This window comes from Meriones unguiculatus, chromosome 11, assembly GCF_030254825.1.
Source record: "Meriones unguiculatus strain TT.TT164.6M chromosome 11, Bangor_MerUng_6.1, whole genome shotgun sequence".
NCBI lineage: Eukaryota > Metazoa > Chordata > Mammalia > Rodentia > Muridae > Meriones > Meriones unguiculatus.
The window spans coordinates 58,130,289-58,144,262 of NC_083359.1; the positions used below are offsets into that span (position 1 = coordinate 58,130,289).

General features: G+C 42.8%; 1 protein-coding gene and 1 long non-coding RNA gene across 4 annotated transcripts; one reads left to right on the forward strand and one right to left on the reverse strand.

Moving 5' to 3' along the window:
• Window positions 1–1,284: 1,284 nt before the first annotated feature.
• LOC132646483 (uncharacterized) lies at window positions 1,285–8,259 on the reverse strand. 2 transcript variants are annotated; one of them, XR_009584777.1, is made up of 4 exons: window positions 8,067–8,259; window positions 7,840–7,981; window positions 3,350–3,403; window positions 1,285–1,636 (listed from the first exon to the last, which is right to left on the reverse strand). It is a non-coding gene; the product is annotated as an uncharacterized LOC132646483 (long non-coding RNA). The 2 variants fall into 2 exon arrangements; XR_009584778.1 differs by having other exon boundaries at window positions 7,840–8,259.
• A 168-nt stretch (window positions 8,260–8,427) lies between these two features.
• Window positions 8,428–13,572, forward strand: Znf281 (zinc finger protein 281). Of its 2 annotated transcripts, none has more exons than XM_021654325.2 (2): window positions 8,428–8,582; window positions 8,803–13,572. In XM_021654325.2, exon 2 carries the CDS (start codon window positions 8,817–8,819, stop codon window positions 11,481–11,483), a length of 2,667 nt encoding a protein of 888 aa, XP_021510000.1. In that variant the 5' UTR covers window positions 8,428–8,582; window positions 8,803–8,816; the 3' UTR covers window positions 11,484–13,572. The 2 variants fall into 2 exon arrangements, with proteins under 2 accessions (XP_021510000.1, XP_021509999.1); XM_021654324.2 differs by having other exon boundaries at window positions 8,431–8,582; window positions 8,799–13,572.
• The last annotated feature ends 402 nt before the right edge of the window (window positions 13,573–13,974 follow it).

The window sequence follows — 13,974 nt, forward strand, 5'->3', positions numbered from 1 at the left end:
ACAAGGCTGGCCTGGAACTCAGAGAATGACCTGCCTCCCAAACACTGGAATTAAAGGCCCACGATACCATCGCCCAGCTTAGTTATTTCTAGATGGATTTATTGTATTTATATTTTATAGACATATATAATGATAAAATTCCTGATAGTTATTTGTGTCTTTCTCCAGACTTCTGATTTCTTTCAGATTTTGTTTTTAACTGTCCTGTTATATGTGTTTTTACCCCATTAAACAGTTTCACATCCCAGTTTACCCATGGTTTTTACCCATGGTTAACCCCAGTCCAAAAATACTAAATGAAAAAAATTGCAAAAATAAATAATTCATAAATTTCAAATTGTGTTCTATTTTATAGAGTATGATGAAATCTTTCAAAAATTCGGTTTTGTTGTGTTTTGTTTTAATGTGTAGGGGTGTTTGCCCATATGTGTGTCTGTGTGCCACATGTATGCCCGGTGCTCTCGGAGCCCGGGAAGGGTGTCAGATCCCCTGAAACTGAAGTAACAGATGGCTGTGAGCTGCCATGTGGGTGCTGGGAACTGAGCCATGGTCCTGTCTAGAAGAGCCACCTCTCCAGCCCCCGTGTCACGACATCTTGAGCAAGTCTTCCCTGGATGAGAACCCTTCCTTCCTCCCACTGAACGCCCCCCACGGGAGTCATTGCTTATCCTGGTTGTCAGCTTCCCTGTCATGGCCTGTGTAACAATCTCCTCCAAGATGGCTTCATTGCCTTCTGCAGGGAATTTCCTTAAGCAGGGAGGCTGTCATATTTAGATGCTTATTCGGGTGCAGATCCTGTCTTCTGGATTTACAGTAGCATGATACAGTATGTGAGATGCCCTCAGCCTTAGGTTGGTAACAGTGGTGTGCTTTTCTAGTTTCTCTGGTGGCTTGCTTCTGACTTGCCTCCTCCCCTTCTCATGCTTCCCACCAGGAAGCCAGCAGCCCTCCCGTGAGCATCTTTGTGTATCCTTCCCTGTTTACCCCCTTAGACCTGGATTAAGAAAAGGAAATGTTTTTGTTTTACAAAGATGAGCGCACAGGGTCTCATTAGTTAAATAGAAGCCTGAAGACCTGAGCTTAATCCCTGGAACCTTGAGCTTAATTCCTGGAACCCACATGGTAGAAAAAGAGAAGAGACAAATTGACCTCTGACCTCACATGTGCACCATAATAACCCCCCCCAACACCTCCAACACACAAAATAACTAAATGAGAACATATAACAAGCTTGTGTCTTCCTCTGGCTTTTTTCATTTAGCAATATGAACACAGCTTTAACCCATTGTTCTAGCTGCCTAATATTCTCGGGGATGAAGACATCACAATTTATTCAGCCATCCCTTTGTGGAGGGGCATTTAAGTATGTCTAGTTTTCTGCCTCTGTGTCCAGAGCTTCAAGAATACCTTCAAATGTACAGATTTGGGCATGGGCCCCAATAGGAACTATTTATAGAAAGTAGGTTAGAACATGATTTATTTAAAAAGTAAAAAGTATACAGAGATACCATACACAGTCAAGTTTAGCAAATGGTGCTGGGTATGGTAGACTATGTTTGTAATCTCAGCATCTCAGAACCCGAAGCAGGAAGAAGGGTCTTAAGATCAAGGCCAGCCTGGGCTCCAGAAAAAAGACCTTGTCACAAAAGGAAAAAAAAAAAAAAGACAAAACAATGAAAACTCACCAAAACTCAGAAAATGTTAATAACATCTGACTACGTGGGGACCTAGGAGTCTTTGGTGGGGAAGGTGCTTCCGAGCAACTGGAAGGCACACATCACTGAATGAGAATTCGCAAGCAAAGAACAGAAGACAGAAGCTGGCCATACATAGCCTAAGATTTGTTCTTACAAAGGACAGAAGACAGAAGCTGGCCGTGCATAGCCTAAGATCTGTTCTTACAAAGGACAGAAGACAGAAGCTGGCCATACATAGCTTAAGATGTGTTCTTACAAAGAACATTTCCTGTTTTGCTTGCTAGATTGGAAGGAAACCTGGGTTATTTCAAGCACTACTAATGGACACTGAGCCGCTGGCCTTGTGAGCTGCTCAACCTTCAAGCCGACCAGGCCTGTGGTACAGGAGGCTAATAAATGAGAACTGAGAGTTCAAAGCCAGCTAGAGCGTTAAGGCTGAGGTGCAGTGGGGAGAAGGTGTCTCCAAAGGCAGAAGACAAGCCCCGTGTGGTGGTGGTGGGACCGTAGCATTCGGCAAGCAGAGGCATGAGGCAGTAAGCTTGCAAAGTTCCAGGCTAGCTTGGGCTACCTAGTAAGAGCCTATCTCAGTAGGCCAAGAACTGGGCTAATGTAGCAGACAGTACTACTTGTTTAGCATGTTTGAGACCCTGGAGTGATTCCCAGTGCTACAACATGAAACAAGGAAAACAAAACCAAAAACAAACCCTGCAGTGTGCTTTTCTTTCTTCCAATTAAAAACAAACAAACAAACAAAAAACTATTTTAGAAATAGGATCTTGCTCTCCTATACCTTCTTATGTAGCCAAGGCTATACGCAACTTGGGAACCTCCAACCTCCTGAATGCTGGGATTGTAGGTATGAGCTAACACACCAGGGTATAATATGCTTTGGGGAAGCTTGATATTTATTTATTTATTTATATTTTATAATTTTCATTTTATTTTGAGACAGAGTCTCACGTAGCCAAGGCTGTCCTCAAAGATGCTATGTTGCTAAGGATAGCCCTGAGTTTCTGATCCTCTTGCCTCCGTCTCTTGGGTGCTGAAATTAGAAAAGCATGTTCTTTTGTATCTGGTTTTGTAAGGTGCCGGAGATCAAGTTCAGGGCTTTATCTCTGCTTGGCTAGCACTGCGTTGGCTCTGCTAACCCCTAGCTCCACAAAGCTGAGTTTTATGGGTCTTACCAATCACATTACTGTGAGGCTGGAGATTTAAAACCATGGGTGGTCTATTTAGGACATGGAAAGAGCCTTACATAAAGAGGCAAAGGCTCTACCAACTTCAAAGTCACCTCCCTACATGAAATAAAGCTAGCAATACTGGTGCCACATATCTTGCAGTGTCATAGTGAGGAACAAATGGAATTATGGAAATGACAGTGCCAGGAGAATGCTATCCATGCATTAGCATTATTTATGCTACTCTTTCCTGAGTACATGGTGTGTGTGTGTGTGTGTGTGTGTGTGTGTGTGTGTGTATGCAATGCCATCATCCTGCTGCCTGTATCACTAAGAAAGAACATGTTATCACTTCAAAGATACTGGTTTTGTAATAGTCATGATATGGACCCCAGAAGCACAGAGTAATCAAGAAAATACATACACACACATACACACACACACACACACACACACACACACACACATACATACCAGGCTTATGTCCTTCACTGGCTATCACAGCTGTGGCTCAATGGACTTCTGCAACTGTGAAAACAAGCACAAAGCCGCCTTGGTTTTCAAGGTGTTACAGAGAAGTGAGAATGAGATAGTGTGTTTTCCCCTTTCCCTTCCGTCAATATATTTAGTGCCTTTACAGTATCACACGGGAGTTCCAGGGTTCTTTTCCTAGTCCTGGCACCTTCATACCTGCTCACAGGAACCTGCCTAAATTTGAGGAGCTTCCTGTCAATCAATTCCTGTCACTAAAATGCTGAGGAAACTAGTACTTATATAGGTAAATGCATTTATTGTTTTTGTCTTGGCACATCTAGACACTGTGGATGGACATGCCTGTTGATTTCTGGGCGGGAAGCACTCAGGTGTGAGGGCTTTTGCATTCTGGAAATGTGGCATGGTTGTAACAGTCACTGTGCGGTGGGACAGAATGTTAGTATGGGGCTTCCAGAAATCTCAGTGCCAGTTAAAGACTGGGTGTTAGTTCCCTCCAGCTGTTTTTAAAGGTAGTTTTCTCTGCAGGATGTAAATACAACTAATCATATGGCTCAGGGACCAAACGTTTCTGTTTGATTCTTTCCACGGAGAAGATGTGTTTGCAACACTGGAGTTTATGAAGTTCTGCAGTTAAATGTCAATAACTGATCAGAACTTCCAGTATCTGGTAATGCTGTGGCAAAGATGCCACCCTGTGCAATGCCTAAAAATGAACGAGTGCTGGGGCAGCACCCAGGGGCATGCTGTAATAGAAGGCATGTCAAAGGAGCCCTGGGGGTCTGGAGCTTCAGACTCTGCTCTGTGGAGACCACGGCTGGGGTCAGCTTGGCATACTCTAAGTGTGTATCTGTTGAGTGGGAAAATAAACAAAGAGAAAAAAGAGAACCTGAAATCCATCTTCAGTCTAGATCCTACTTTCAAAAAGGAGAGGGCTAAACTATGATTTAAAATAGGAAACAGACAGAAGCACAGTGAGGAACTCTGGGTCACCCTTCATAATCTGTTCAGTTTACTAGGACAAGAGAAAGCACATCATTCATTCATTTTTTCCTTCCTTCCATCCTTCCTTCCTCCCTCCCTCCCTTTCTCTGTGTAGCCCTGGCTGTCCTGGGATTAGCTCTGTAGACCAGGCTGGCTTGGAACTCACAGATCTGCCTACCTCTGCCTCCCAAGTGCTGGGATCAAAGCGGTCTGTCCTCCCCCCACAGCCCATGATTTTCTCTTAACCTTCCTTTAGAGAAAACTAACCTTGCAAAATTATATATAAGTAATATGAATTGTCATAGAAGACTTATTTGATTTTCAAACTATAGGTTTCATGTAAATAGCTGAGTTAGTAATATAGAAGTCATAATGTTCAGGATGTTTTATTTACCAAGGAATGCATGTATTGCACAAAAAAAGGTATTCCTATTTCATCAATAAAATCAGAGTGGCCTGGGCCCAATGACCTGACACAATGGGTAAACATGCTTGGTTGTAAGCCTGATGACCTGAGTCTGACTCATGAAACCCACACGGTGGAGAAAGAGGACTACAGCTGTCACATGCTGCTGTGAAACACACATAAGCACAGTTTTGTTTTGTTTTTTAAAGTAGGATATTGATGAAAAGGGAATCTTTGGTGGAAGAGGGATTATTAGCTAGTGCCTTTATCTACTGAACCATCTTGCTGGCCTGGCAATCAGTTTTATTCCCTTTCATCTATTAAGGTATCTAGGTATTGTTTGTTTTGTTTTGCTTTGAGGTAGTTTCACTATGCAGCGCTGACAGACCTTGGACTATGTCTAATAGCCTAGCTTTGAACTCACACTGTCATCAGTCCTTCCTGTAGTATTATTATTATTATTATTATTATTATTATTATTATTATTAAGCAGGATTTCCTTAAATTAGCCGATTGGCTTTGAACTTTTGATTCTCTGCCTCAACCTGAAGAGTAGCTGGGATTTCAGGCCTTTACCACCAGACCCAGCTCATTTGTATTTTGAAATGAATCCAGCACCTCCAAACTAAACAGATCTAGAATATAATTAAATTGTAGCATGAAAGCTAATAATGTAAGCTTCTATCTTAACTCTAACTGGTGTTTTACATCACTGAGCTACAAACACAAGCTTACGTCTACCCACCCACCCTCTTGGCAGTCCTGAGACTCAAAGCCAGAGCTCTGTGCATGTTCAGTATGCATTTTACCATAAGTATCACCCCCAACCCCTTTAAGTCTTAATTTTAGGAGCTGGAGAGATGGCTCGACAGTTAAGAGCGCTGGCTACTCTTCCAGAAAATCTGGGTTCAATTCTTAGCAGTCACTAGTTCGCAAATGTCAGAAACTCCACTTCCAGGGGATATGAGATCCTTTTCTGACCTCCTTGGCACTAGGCCTGTACATGGTACACATGCATACAGAAAGGAAAAATAATCATGCACACAAAAAAGTGTAAGAAAAATATTTAGCCTGGTGTTGGTAGCCCATGCCTTTAATCCCAGCACTTAGGAGGCAGAGGCAGGTTGATCTCTGTGGGTTCTAGGACAACCTGGTCTACATAGATCTTGTCATAGATCTTGTCTCAAACAAACATAATCTTTTTAAAAATTAAGTGTTACTTTAAAAATTATTCCTACTTATTTCTGGGTGTGGGGGCTTAAGCTGTGATTTCAGTACTTGGAAGGCAGAGGCAGGAAGGTATGAATTAAAGGCCAACTTCGGCTTTATACTGAGACTGTGTTTCAAACAGACAACCCATATTTGTCTCTTTCTGAAGACTTACTTTATGTGTATGAATTTTTGCTTGCATCTATATATATACACCATGTACATGCCTGGAGGATCTCCTGGGTGGGTCCTGGGAATTGAACCCAGATCTTCTGCAAGAGCAACAAGTGCTCTTAACTGCTGAGCTATGTCTGCAGCCCCTATCATCTAAGCTTATCTCTTTAGTGTTGAAGGTTTAGGGGAGGTTGGCTGTTTTTCTTGGTACTGGGGTTCAAGCCTTCTTCACAGTGGGCAGTCACAGTACCACTGAACTATGTCCCTAACCTGTAGCATTTAATCTTTCAATTATGTTCTAATTTTATAGCTTCAAAGATTATAACAAATATACTGATTATAACAAATATATTGTAGCCCAAAACAGTACTCAGAAATATTAATGTCTAGTGCTATTTCTAATATTACTTTGATGACATCCTGAGTTGAAGTTTTTTCATCATCCAACTACCTTCCAGAAACTGACATACTGAGTTTCCTAATTACTACTCTATGTAGTTGGGATGCTATTTTTATTTTCTACCACTAAAGAATTGAATGGCACAACCAGTGTAAGTGATGTGCTGGTGTGTTCTCATATAAATGCTCAAGGTACAACTTCTAATGGTGAAAAACGGGAAAATAAATCGACCTTGATGAAGTGTGTCTTCTTTTGTCTGTTCCCAGGAAAGTTTATCTCAGGCATTTCCACTGCTGGAATGATTAGCGTTAACAGCTTTCCCCCTCCATTTTATTTTACAGGGTCTCTTCATCTTCCTGATATATGGGGTGTACAACACAGAGGTAAGTCTGCTTGGAGTAGCTCAAGGCTGACAGAGTGAATGAGAGAAATGACAGGTTTCTTATCTTGATAACTGAAGAACAAAGTTGGCTTTCATATGAGTGTCCTGCTGCCCTTCATGCTTGGACTAGCTTATGCATCCCAGCTTACTATTAAACACTGACACCCTGAATAAAAGGACAGCCTCATTTCTCACTGGCACTGACTAATATTTTATTACTGCCTGAAGTTTTGAATTTTCAGTGTTTAACACTTAGCTATACTTGACAGTTTCAGGAAATAACTTAAATGTAGTTGCATGGGGTTAGAAAGGTACAACGCCTCATCGAACTCATAAAATACAGTTTTAAGTTTTCCAGAGAGGCTGAGAGAGGCCTGTGATAGTAATAATTTTTATAGCTTTAATTGTGAAATTTCTCAGGGAAGCTATTAAATTACAAGACGTCATTTCGGGAAACACTGAGAAAATAGACATATAATTTCTTTAAGAAGCACACTATGTAAATAACTTCTGTCCAGAACAAAAATGTCTGTGATGTATGCATCCTCCTAGGAAAGTTTGCTGGTTTATTGCATGTTCGCTGTGAAAGTGAGTGCCTTTTCAACACTAGGCACTAAAAAAATATTTATTTGGTTTTGTTGGTACAACTTTTAATTTCGAGATTTTACCTAATTTTCCCCAATTGAGTTATGAGTTTTGCAAGAGTTTTTAGGTATTCTATACTGGAGGAGTGGAAAGGGTGGGGTATGTATCCTAGCAGAGATCTTGGACCGCGGCCAGTATTTTACAAATGAGACCAGACAGCAACCAACATGATAAGGAACTCAGACAACAGAGAATGTATGTGGCATTTAAATACCATCTGATGATGTAGCAAGTGTGGGCGTGTTTTACAGGACGGATGCACCTGGACTCACACGTGGTTTCCCTTTGCCGTAGCCTTCAGGTAGGTTGGCAGTGAGACAGTTTTTTGCAACGGTACCTCTATGGCGGTCTCAAAGCAGGCTCCTCCCGTAGGCGCTGACACTGTCGCCTCCGAAAGCAAGGAGTAACAGGTATCTGTAATCAATACCATTGCTTTCAGACAAATCAGCAGTACCTTATGGAATCCTTTTCTAGGTTTGATATTTTTGATACTCAGTACCTGGATTGCAAACACTAAAGTTTAAAAAAAAAAAAAACGGCCAGGCCAGTGTTCAGTCCTCAGTTTCTCCACCTTCTCCAACCCCTTTCTCTAGGCTCCCACGCCACGCTGCAACTCGTTCTCCCGGCGTCCCCCGACTTCCCGCCCCTTGGGTTCCACCTCCTGAGCGTCTTTTCCCCAGAAACCCTCAGCCACTTTCTGCCCCTCGGCGCAGCCACCAATCACGTCCCCTGGCTGCGGAAGCCCCTCCGCGGTCCGGCTCTAAGTCCCTGCCCCTCCTGCCCAGCCCCCAGCAGCTCCGCCCAACCGCCCCCTTGATTGACAGGCCGGCCAGGCGGAAACTGCGGCGCAGGCGCACTAAGCCCGCGGAGCTCCCCTCTGGTCCGGTCGAGGAGTTCCCGGCAGACACCGCGCCGCGGCTGCGCAGAAGCGGGGAGGCTTTTAATTCCATTGTGGAGAGGACGGCGTTATTTTTATTAACTGGAGGCGACGGCGGCTGCGGCGGCGGCGGAACCCGTAAGTGTGGCCGGCGGGCCGGGGCGGGCGCGGGGGCGGCCAGGAAGGCCGCGGGGACGAGCGCGCCGGGCCGGAGGCGGCGAGGCTGCGGACGGGCGCCGGGCGCGGTGCGGGCTGGGCGGCGGCGCGGCGGGTCCCATACGCTGCGGTGGTCCCGGCCCGGGGCCCGGCCCTACCGCCTTTCCCCCTCTTCCCTCCTCTCCCTCCTCTCCGCAGCCAGGCCTCCTCCGGGGTATGAAAATCGGCAGTGGGTTCCTCAGCGGCGGCGGCGGTCCCGGCAGTAGCGGTGGTAGCGGCTCCGGCGGCAGCTCCGGCAGCGGCGGCGGCAGGAGAGCAGAGATGGAGCCCACCTTTCCCCAGAGTATGGTTATGTTCAACCACCGGCTCCCCCCGGTCACCAGCTTCACCCGGCCGGCGGGGACGGCCGCCCCTCCCCCGCAGTGCGTGTTATCCTCCTCTACCTCCGCAGCCCCGGCCGCCGAGCCCCCCCCTCCGCCAGCCCCGGACATGACTTTCAAGAAGGAGCCGGCGGCGTCAGCCGCGGCCTTCCCTTCGCAGAGGACCTCCTGGGGGTTCTTGCAGTCCTTGGTGAGCATCAAGCAGGAGAAACCTGCGGATCCCGAGGAGCAGCAGTCCCACCACCACCATCACCACCACCACTATGGGGGGCTGTTTGCTGGGGCTGAAGAGAGATCACCAGGCCTAGGAGGAGGGGAAGGGGGGAGCCACGGCGTCATCCAAGACCTCAGTATTCTCCACCAGCATGTCCAGCAGCAACCAGCCCAGCACCACCGTGATGTATTATTGAGCAGCGGTAGCAGGACTGATGACCATGGCAACGAGGAGCCAAAGCAGGACACTAACGTCAAAAAGGCAAAGAGGCCAAAGCCAGAATCTCAGGGAATCAAAGCCAAGAGGAAGCCAAGTGCATCATCCAAACCTTTGGTTGGAGATGGAGAAGGTGCCGTCCTGTCCCCAAGTCAGAAACCTCATATATGTGATCACTGTAGTGCTGCTTTCCGGAGCTCCTATCACCTGCGGAGACATGTCCTCATTCACACGGGAGAGAGGCCTTTCCAGTGCAGCCAGTGTAGCATGGGTTTCATACAGAAATACCTACTGCAGAGACACGAGAAAATTCACAGCAGGGAGAAACCCTTTGGATGTGATCAGTGCAGCATGAAGTTTATTCAGAAGTACCATATGGAGAGACACAAGAGGACACATAGTGGAGAAAAGCCATATAAGTGTGACACTTGCCAACAGTATTTTTCAAGGACTGACAGATTGTTGAAGCACAGGCGCACATGTGGCGAAGCCATAGCTAAAGGAGCCGCTAGTGCAGAACCTGGGTCATCAAACCATAACAATATGGGTAATCTGGCTGTGTTGTCTCAGGGAAATACAAGTTCTTCAAGGAGAAAATCCAAGTCAAAAAGCATAGCTATTGAAAATAAGGAACACAAGACTGGCAAAACCAACGAATCACAAATGTCAAACAATATAAACATGCAGAGTTACTCAGTAGAAATGCCTACTGTGTCCACCAGTGGGGGCATAATTGGCACTGGAATAGATGAACTGCAGAAAAGGGTGCCAAAATTGATCTTCAAGAAAGGAAGCAGAAAGAATACAGATAAAAGCTACCTTAATTTTGTGTCACCGTTACCAGACGTAGTTGGGCAGAAATCCTTGTCTGGTAAGCCAGGTGGCTCACTTGGCTTAGTGTCGAGTAATAGTGTGGAGACCATTAGTCTCCTCCAAAGTACAAGTGGCAAACAAGGTCAGATAAGCAGTAATTATGATGATGCCATGCAGTTTTCAAAGAAGAGAAGATACTTACCAACTGCCAGCAGCAACAGTGCCTTTTCTATAAATGTGGGACACATGGTCTCCCAACAGTCAGTCATTCAGTCTGCAGGTGTCAGTGTTTTGGACAATGAGGCGCCATTGTCACTTATTGACTCCTCAGCTCTAAATGCTGAAATTAAGTCTTGTCATGACAAGTCTGGAATTCCTGATGAGGTTTTACAGAGTATTTTGGATCAGTACTCCAGCAAATCAGAAGCGCAGAAGGAGGACCCTTTCAACCTAACAGAACCACGAGTGGATTTACACAGCTCAGGAGAACACTCAGAACTGGTTCAAGAAGAAAATTTGAGCCCAGGCACCCAAACACCATCAAATGATAAAACAAGCATGTTGCAAGAATACTCCAAATACCTCCAACAGGCTTTTGAAAAATCCACTAATGCAGGTTTTACTCTTGGACATGGTTTCCAATTTGTCAGTTTGTCTTCACCTCTCCATAACCACACTTTGTTTCCAGAAAAACAGATATACACTACATCTCCTTTGGAGTGTGGTTTTGGCCAATCTGTTACCTCAGTGTTGCCATCTTCATTGCCAAAGCCTCCTTTTGGGATGTTGTTTGGATCTCAGCCAGGTCTTTATTTATCTGCTTTGGATGCCACACATCAGCAGTTGACACCTTCCCAGGAGCTGGATGATCTGATAGATTCTCAGAAGAACTTAGAGACATCATCAGCCTTCCAGTCCTCATCTCAGAAATTGACTAGCCAGAAGGAACAACAGAAAAACTTAGAGTCCTCAACAAGCTTTCAGATTCCATCTCAGGAGCTAGCGAGCCAGATCGATCCTCAGAAAGACATAGAGCCTAGAACAACGTACCAGATTGAGAACTTTGCACAAGCATTCGGTTCTCAGTTTAAGTCGGGCAGCAGGGTGCCAATGACCTTTATCACTAACTCTAATGGAGAAGTGGACCATAGAGTAAGGACTTCAGTGTCAGATTTCTCAGGGTATACAAATATGATGTCTGATGTAAGTGAGCCATGTAGTACAAGAGTAAAGACCCCAACCAGCCAGAGTTACAGGTAAGGTCTCAGAGTGACCAGGCTGGGAGTCTTCTAATGTAACTTTGTTTTATTTTGAGAACACTGCCATTGGAATGTTTCTACACGATCCTATTAAGAATAATGTAATGCCCTTTCAATGCAACTTTTCATATTTAGTTTATTTTGTTAGTGTGATTTTAGCTCTGTTTGTATTATGATTTTTAATCAAAATCAATAGATTAAAAATAGTTTGACATTCAAAGTGACAATGTTTAGCAATCAAATTTACATGTATAGATTGTCAGGGAATAGCCCAAAAGTTTTAAATGCAAAAAAAAAAAAAACAAAAAAACAAAAAACAAAACAAAACTACAGAAAAAAAAAAAGAAAACAGAAAAGAAAAAAAAAAGAAACTTTGTTGCTAGGATTAAGGTTATTCTAATTGCTTTACTCTCAGGAAAGTGTAATAACGCATGGGAATTCTGTACGTTATCACCGTAATGGAATATCCAATTTACAAATAGTATGATACACATTTCATTGTTTAAGTTAAGGGATCTTAAACATTTCAGATTGCTCTTTCTGGGCTGATAGAATATACATTTCGTCATTTAAGTAAGGGATCGAAAACATTTCAAGTGCTATCTCTGTCTGGGCTGATCCAAAATTCTGAGATTGTTGGCTACCTATATTTCGTTGCAGCTTTTAAATGTACTCCAAACTTCCAAACCCACGTTCATTCCAGCTTGGTAGAACAAATACTCTTGGATCTTTGATCAAAGCCTGGAATGATAGCTTTAATAAAAGAAAGAGGAAAAAAAAGCACCCTCTTTATCCACCTATAATAAGGCTGTAATTCCATTAAGTGATTCTGTGAATGTCTATCTAGTACAGTGTTAAAACCCAAGTGGTTGGTTGGTTTCAGTATTAGAAAGTAAGCTCGATTCACATAATCCATTGATATTTGGGGTATGCATTATTCATTATACATGGCCTAAAAACATTCTGTCACTTATGCTATCACATACCACCTTCACTTCTGGTTTTTGGTACTTGTTCTTAACTTCCTCTTAAAGTTCTGGGCCTTCTTGTTCCTTCACCCTGTCTTGATGGTTCCAATTTTAGAGTGATTTATCATCTAATAGATAACTGATTATGCATTTTATGTGTCTTATGGCATTCAGATACTAAACAATAGGATAAACGTCCCTGACATTCACTTTTTTTTTTTTACCTCCAATACAGATTGCCATGTACAGGCTATAGATGTCAAAGGGTTGTCACCCCATCTGTTGGCATAGCTTGTGTAACAGATAAGAGTGTGTATTTAGTGAGGACATCAGAACTCTGAAATTGCAGCCTTTAATGTACATTTTGAAGGGGTGTATTAGTCAGGATTGTACAGGGATCTTGTAAAGTCATCAAAACTTGCTATGAATGCTAATTGCCATTTGAAGCTACTGATAGGCAGTGGCTCTGCTCTAAACCACTTTTTAGCATTGTATTTTTTCCTGATTATATTTTTAATGTACTTTGATGTTTATGCTGATGAGTTTTTATGTACTTTTGGTGATGTTTCAGTCTTATGAACTCCTCTGACGTCAGAAAAGTACCACTGGTTGTTTGCAGTCTCATTGTGTAATCGGCCTACCACAGGCTTCCATGTATAATAAAGTAATTAATATTGTGCAAGTGTAAAACACTTCTGTTATAAAAGCAGTGTTTGGAAAAGAAGAAATTATTAAAAATGGTTACAAAAAACTAGTTAATTCCCTTTTCCCACCTTCCTCCCTTTAGCTTTAGTTAGCTAAAGGGTACCAACTTGTCATTGAAAGATTTTTAGAAAAATGTGTTTAATTCTTTTAATACACTCAGTACTAAAATGTCTGTATGTCTTATTAAGTGCAGTAAGTTCTGTTGGGTACAGAGACAAGTGTGATCAAAGATGGAGAGGACCTTTATCCCTGTATCTCTTAAGCTGTATGATTTTTCTCTCTCTACCTTTTGTTTTATACAGGTTTTGAATTTCTTTAACTTTTATTGTGTGTACTGAATACTACATATGTATTATTCTGATTGTTTGCTCTAGTTTACTACCAATAAAAGTCCTGTTAATCACAAAATTGAAGAAAGGAGATATCACTTAGTCATATTTTTCAGTTTTCTGTGGATTACATTTCATAAAATACATTAATGGTATAAATTGTAATTTGGGAGATTGCATTTTTATTGTATTTTATTGCCTTTTGTCTTTCTAGGTTTATATGAAAATGCGTTGAATATTTTGTTTGAGGTGCACAATATAAATAATAGATATCTAATGTAAATTTTATGTTGAAACTACGCCAACCATCCTAAATATTATCTTAGGGAGATTATTTATTGAGGCTTTATTTAAAGTCATACTGAAATATTTTTGGCTTAAGGTGTTATATATCCTTTTGCCTCAAGGGGTTATAATAAAATTACAGAATGATGGATTAAAGTGGTCTTGAGCATTTTTAGAAAAAGAAGGGGCTAAATTTCAGTTAAAA

Coding starts and splice junctions, on each gene's coding strand:
- Znf281 (XM_021654325.2), top strand. CDS start 8,817: ATGAAAATCGGCAGTGGGTTCCTCAGCGGCGGCGGCGGTCCCGGCAGT.